At 35.1% G+C, this 6,591-nt stretch overlaps 1 protein-coding gene across 3 annotated transcripts; it reads right to left on the bottom strand.

Annotated features, from left to right (window-relative positions):
* Window positions 1–442: 442 nt before the first annotated feature.
* Window positions 443–6,390, bottom strand: LOC114397757 (transcription factor PIF4-like). 3 transcript variants are annotated; one of them, XR_003663386.1, is made up of 10 exons: window positions 6,126–6,386; window positions 5,337–5,435; window positions 4,336–5,239; window positions 4,149–4,247; window positions 3,999–4,064; window positions 3,552–3,617; window positions 3,170–3,466; window positions 2,922–3,048; window positions 2,198–2,349; window positions 443–833 (listed from the first exon to the last, which is right to left on the bottom strand). XR_003663386.1 is itself a non-coding variant. In XM_028359945.1 (9 exons), exons 2-9 carry the CDS (start codon window positions 5,414–5,416, stop codon window positions 2,345–2,347), a joined length of 1,644 nt encoding a protein of 547 aa, XP_028215746.1. In that variant the 5' UTR covers window positions 5,417–5,435; window positions 6,126–6,386; the 3' UTR covers window positions 2,103–2,344. The 3 variants fall into 3 exon arrangements, 1 of the variants encoding a protein (XP_028215746.1); XR_003663387.1 differs by lacking the exon at window positions 443–833 and having other exon boundaries at window positions 2,103–2,349; window positions 3,170–3,423; window positions 6,126–6,390; XM_028359945.1 differs by lacking the exon at window positions 443–833 and having other exon boundaries at window positions 2,103–2,349.
* Between the last annotated feature and the right edge of the window lie 201 nt (window positions 6,391–6,591).

The following is a 6,591-nucleotide window of genomic DNA, read 5'->3' as shown; positions in this document are numbered from 1 at the left end:
TAAAATGTGTCGAAAAAAGGTGCATTATACAATGTGTTGCTAACAATTTCTCTTGTTAATTTATGCGCATATGGATGCTATTGGAATACTTTAATGATATATTGTTTTAGTGTATACAACTTCACAAGTAACATTTTTAAGAGGGGAAAAAAATTATGTGGGGCATTTCGTATGAGAGTCTTAATAGAGACAGGTATACTGGTTTGCTTATGCTGATGTTAGTTGTTTGTTAGTGAAGTAATTAACTATTGAATGAATTGAATTGTTTCTAGTGAAGAGGGAGGAGACACAAAATATGAATCACTTAGTTTATAGTTTATGACATTGAACAAAATTAACGGTTGAGAAAGTAGCTTATATACTGAAATTTACACTTTAATCTAATTACAAACTATCATACTGAAAATATTATAATTATTGTAAAAATTAAATCAACAATTGGTTGAGAATATAAAAGTTTTTACACTTTTTAAGTGTATAGTGGTTAAATTCATAACTGTTCTCTTGCTAAGTTGAGACACAATGATTGCCTATTTCAGCCAAAAAACATAGCTCATCATGTTACTTTCCCAGATCTACAAACAGCCCAAATTGCTCTACCTGATGGGACATAATGAGCTGAGAACAAAACTGGCCATAATGAAGGACCTGTCTACTACAATCTTAACAACAAAACTCTTCATTTGATATAAATTGCATGGCCACCATACTACACAAATTTGAAGTATATATACATATCTTGGCGCTTTCAGGGTTGATTCCACCATCCAAACCCTCCAATTAAGGATGTTTGATTAGATGCTGAGTGCTATTTTAGTTAAAGGTGGAAGAACCTGGAAAGTAGAAAAAGGAGAAGCTAATGAAGAAGGAACATAGCAAATTGGAGGAGACATGTGCAAATGGAGTCATAAAGTATGGATTATGATATGTAACAAAACCATGACCACAGGTTTCAAAGTGAGTTGTGCCTAGTTAGTTTTCATGGCTATTCCGATCGAGGGGACCGCGGTCGCGGCAATAACTCATTGATTGAGCAAGTGTCTATTTTTGAGGTCCCATGACAAGATAAACAACTTGGTACAAATACTTAGTGGTATACAAATTTTAGCAGTTAGTAGACTACCTTTAATTTTGATGCAGGGGACCACTCCAACATTTATTTGCAGTTTGACTATAGATAAACCATCACTCACAAAGTGGAAGGTACATATTCAATTTTCATGACACTTTTTCATGATAATTTAAAAAAAAAATGTAAAAGTTCAGCATTCACCCTGTGAATAATTACTATCTGACGACAGCAGAAAAACGATGAGGAAGTGATTTCTTCTAGTTGAGAGAAAGAAATGACTAAAGGAGTAATTAATCATGCATCACCTAACCTTTTCAAGTTTATGCATGCTCACCCAACATATTGGTTTTGGTAAAATCTTATGCTTTGGTCATGCAAGCACCCTAGGAGGCTAGGACATCATGTAAGCTATAGAAAAACAAGGAAAAAAAGATGACCTAATCTAGTTGAATAAATCTTCTCGATCAAAAGGTATCATGCTATAGGCTAGGGATGCATCTTAATTTAAGTCCTTTCAGAGTAACTAATTATTACATCTCAAACAATGAGTGGCTCACATACTACAAATTATAGACCTGCCTTTAGTGTGCTTATGCACATCAGCATAAGAAAATCCACACAAATATATTATGTTATGTTCCATCTAACATAAATAAAAGGAGGACCCTTTCATATATCAGTGTCCAAGCAATTAATAAAGTAATTATGCATGATAAGAAAAGAACAACTGTATTACTTTTAAGGTAGCCAGCCCCTTTTACCAGAAACTAATTTCTGTACATTTAATTTATTATAGCGTAGCATGGCTACCGATTTTTCTTGAGGTATTCACCTCTAGATCTCAACTTTTTTTTTACCCCATTCTTGATGCTTCGGGTTTGGACAATATTGTACAATAGATTCATATATATATATATATATATATATATATATATATATATATATATATATATATATATAAGCATAGTGACGGATCCAAAACCTTAAATCGATGGATGTAAATTATAAAAAATAAAATCAGTGGGTTCAATTATATAAATATAGATGAAATAAAATATAAAAGTATAAAATTTTATTTACAAATTTAATTAATTTTTAAAAAAATAAGGAAGTACAAGTGCTGACCCTAGACCCTCACATAACTGTAGATCAGCCACTGTATGAACAGGCAGACATATTGTGAAAGCATACAAGCCTTACAAGGGCTTCTATCATCTTGCAATTATCTTGTTAGTTACGCCATAGGTACTCAAAAGCATGCTTTGAAACTAATTAACCTGTGAACAATGACAAGTAAAAATTGTTAATGAAAATTATATTATCAGAATTCTCAAGATAAAAGAGTGGATTTTAACTACAAGATCGTTTTTCTATAAAAGGTAGGAATGATAAAATATAGAACTGTAGAATGCCATGAAATGGAGTTGAATAATTTGTGTTTAGGTATTACTGAAATTAAACACTCAATAGAAGTTATGCAATGTGAAACTTATAATGATGATATAATCTGGAATATAAAAAAGAATATAGCAGAGAAAAATGAGACCAATTCTTGCATCCATTCATAAAGAGCTATGCAACAGCAAAAATCATTAGCATAATAACATTTAATATGCCAGTGCAAAATGCTTAGAGAGCAAGTATTATTCAAGTAAGTTATTTATTATCATAGCCAAAGAACAATTGATTGTTTAAAAAGGTTTTTTAGCTGTTTACATGGTGACAAGTTAGTGTCTGTTTGTCACCATCTGTTTACCAACAGGTAAAAGGTACAACTTCTCCATATAATTGAGGTGGTATCCTCATTTTGTTGTTAGCCAAAGCAAGGTGAAGAATGTAAGTGGCTTACCCATTTTGCCACTCACAGCCTCATCAATATTTGCTGCTCCACTCATGTTTCCACTGCTGTTGCTGGGTGTAATCATTGTTTGACTATGCCGTACCCCCTGGGGACCATATCTGAATACATTCATTGGCTGCAAAAAACAAGGAAAATTAATTTCAATAGTTGAACTATGGAGAACTTATCAAGAAGGCATAAGGGGTTTTAGGACGGGAAAAAATGCAAATAAGTTCCTCTTGAAAGAAACTAATTACCTGAGAGGCATTTTGCATAAGATGATAGCCCATGTAACGCGCATATTGCTCTGAAAGAGCTGGATTTTGCATCTGATTGTGGTAATTAAAGGCACCCAAAATAGGATTTTGGCTCATTAATGTCTGGTTTGGTGTCTGAGACGCAGATACAGACTGATCAAGCGGCAGTCTCGGTAATTGCATCGGATTGTGAATAGGAGGGAAAGGCGGTGTAGCCATTCCCATACCCATTTGTGACATATAGTGCTGAATTCCTGGAAACATAATTGGTGCCATGCCAGATCCCATCCACATTAGCTAGCAGCAAGAACATAATTGTTTACTTCAGTTGTTTGTAATGTGAGACAATAGTCATATGCAAGATATTATGTGGGACATATACCTGAAGTTGTAACTGAAGTGATTTCAAGTATTCGATTGCCTCTTCCAACATTGATGCTTTGTCTGTCTGCAAATAACACCCCTTACTCAGTTCTTAAACCAATATACGATTAAATCTCATAAAATAGACAATCAATTTCCATGCACTTGCATGCTGTGTTATTCACTGGACTAATTCTCTCATTATTGTATTTTCAAATCTGGTCCAATTGTTTTATGCTAAATATGGATCTTAACAGTACTGATTTCATTTTCCTTATAAAATCAACTAATTCTTTTTTTAATTATTTTAAAAAAAGCAAATTTCACAGCTTCCTTGTTGACTGTATCACTTTTAAACCTAGCAGTCAGTGAATCAGAATTGCAGCTTTATCTGACTCTGAATGCATCTCCAAAGAACATATTGTGACTTATGACAGTATAGTCCACACTCATTATGATAACTAACCTTGCTACTGTGAGGTATGAGTTGTTGCAATGCCTTCATCTTCTCATTGATCCGGTCTCTCCTTCTCTGCATCAATAAAGCAATACTACCACTTGTAAGAATAAATTTTATGGACATTAACTTCGCAAGAAATGCATCAAAAAACCCCACCCTTTCAGATAGATTATGCACTTCAGCAGCGCGGTTCCTTCGAGCCAACCCTGCACGTTGAGATGACTTGTTTCCAAGTGCTGATTTAAGTTCTGTGTCCTATTAAACATAAAGTGATAGCTCAGAGCGCCAAAGAATAACAGCATCTAATCATGAAGGTAACTAACTAGAGAGAGGGAGGCTTCACCTCACTTTGCTCCTCAGATTCTTCCACATCTATTCCTTTTCTTTTTTGGCCCTGGTTTCTCGTAGATAGCGAACAATTTTTTCCAAGACTACTACCTGAGCCACCGGATGATGAAGTTGTAGTTGGTTCAAGCATCTCCGATTTCCCTTTTTCATTCTGAGGACTTGTTCTCGGCACATGGTCTCTAACAGCTTCAGGCTCGGCGGATAAAGTAGTAGTCCAGACACCATTGCTTGATGCCCTGCTTGCATCTGGATCTTGGGGGATGTGATTGCTACCACAGTAACTTGATCCAACTGTCATCAATGAGCACTCTCTAATCTCATTTTTTGACATGTTACCAGTAATTTTGTCCCTAAAATGCGCGTTAGCCGATGCTGAAGAAACATTAAGAGGTGCTGAAAAGTGAGAGAAGTTTTGGACCTTACATGATCCACCCAAGTCATTATTGTTTTTCTGAGGTGAATCAGAAACATGGAATCTTGGAGCAGGTATAGGAATTCCTGAGAATTCCTGAAAAGAGGAAGATTTCATGGTAGGTGATTGCGAAGTTTCAGTCACATGGGGGGTACTAGAGGCATCCAATTTGGTAAACTTCCCCTCTTCAAATGGCTTGATTTGCTTATAGGACTCAACTTCACAAGGTGCCAGTTCAGATAAAAGGTTTGAACAGAACTCTTGTTCCAATGGATCCTCAAGAGGGTATTGGATCCATGAGACTGTCTCATCATCTTGAATCAAGTTACTTGAGTTCCCAAATGGCTCACTAGTCCTTAATGTTGATTGAAAATTCCTCCGAAGCGGTCTCGGCGTGATGGAATTCACAAACGGTTTTCTGTGTGTTTGGCTGTGCATCACTACCTGGCCATTTTGCCACTGAAGCTCTACAAGCTCTTGGTCCACCCTGTAGAATAATTGACCAAATGGATTGTTACAATTTAAGCAGAGTTAATTGGGAATAAGAACAGTATTCTGCTTTGAGAGAAATAAATTGCACACACCCTATCATGGGCTTCTTTTGATTGGTGGTGGTGACACAGGAATCACTCCCAAAATTCCAATCAGGAACACTGTTGTTCATGGCTAACCAAATCAGTTGTCTGTTGGCACAAAAAAGAAAATAACTTTAGATTTTGAATATAATAGAAAAACAAAACCAAAGACCCTTTTGAGTGCCAGATTTTGAGTCCTTGATCACAGCCTTAAAAGAAGAATAAAATAATCTGTTTACCAGCAAACTGAATAATCAAATAAGCATAAACAATTTTTAAATTGAAAATAGAAAAGGAATAGAAACTGAAAGAGAAAAACTTTGAGTGGGTCATGTGTGGAACTTTACTAGAAGAAGAGTGAACAAGCAAACCAATGAAGTGGAACCATGAATAGTTTTTGCCATTCTGAACTATGAATAAATAAGTCACCCAAAATTCAAATTTCAAGGTACCAAAAAGGGAAATTCAACTCTCAGTTAAAGTTTGAAGGTACATGCACATTTACCAGTTCAGAGAAACAAAAACAATGAAATACAAGAATCTGAACAAAACATTAAACCCAACAAATTGGGCAAATTTTGAGACAGCCTGCTTGCAGAAAGCTGTGCACTAAGTCCACAAGTTTCATAAGCAAACACAAACTCAAAGAAAAACAATTCCCAAAACCAAAAATAAACAAACACTTTGACAAATGTAAGACATAGAAAATGATGAAACTTCTTTTTTCACTTTAATTATTGCCATTAGTATTTCCAGCAATCACATTAAGACAAGGAGCAGAAAAAAGAAGAACCCCACCTGAGCTAAGTACAAAGGCTTATAGATTTTTCTGACTTTGTGTTGTTGAACTAAGAAGGTTGCTAGAAGCTAGAAACAGAAGCTCCTTGTTTGTTCTCTCTTTCTCTCTGTCTCTTGCTCTCTCCACAAGTGTGTCCGAAGTGTGAGAACAAAGTAGTATATAGAAGAGTTTTAACAGCAATAAAGACAGTGACATCAACACATGGAGAGAGAATGAGCAAAATTCCTAAGGTGAAATGGTGCTTCTTGTGCTTCTCAACTGCGACAAAAACATGGCTACATGGGAATAAATGAGCATGGGACCAGTTGACGGCTATTAATAATAAAAAATAATTACAAAAAATTCAACAGATTTAATCATAAATAAATACATTACTAACGTTTAAGAATGTAAACCAAATTTGAACTGGAATTAAGTAGAGTTTTTTGTATTATCATTTAATCTTAAACTTTTATATAACTGAAG

The sequence above is a fragment of the Glycine soja genome, chromosome 18 (genome assembly GCF_004193775.1).
Source record: "Glycine soja cultivar W05 chromosome 18, ASM419377v2, whole genome shotgun sequence".
Classification (NCBI taxonomy): Eukaryota; Viridiplantae; Streptophyta; class Magnoliopsida; order Fabales; family Fabaceae; genus Glycine; species Glycine soja.
Note: the sequence above shows the minus strand (reverse complement) of the source record. Positions and strands in the feature narration are given on the sequence as shown.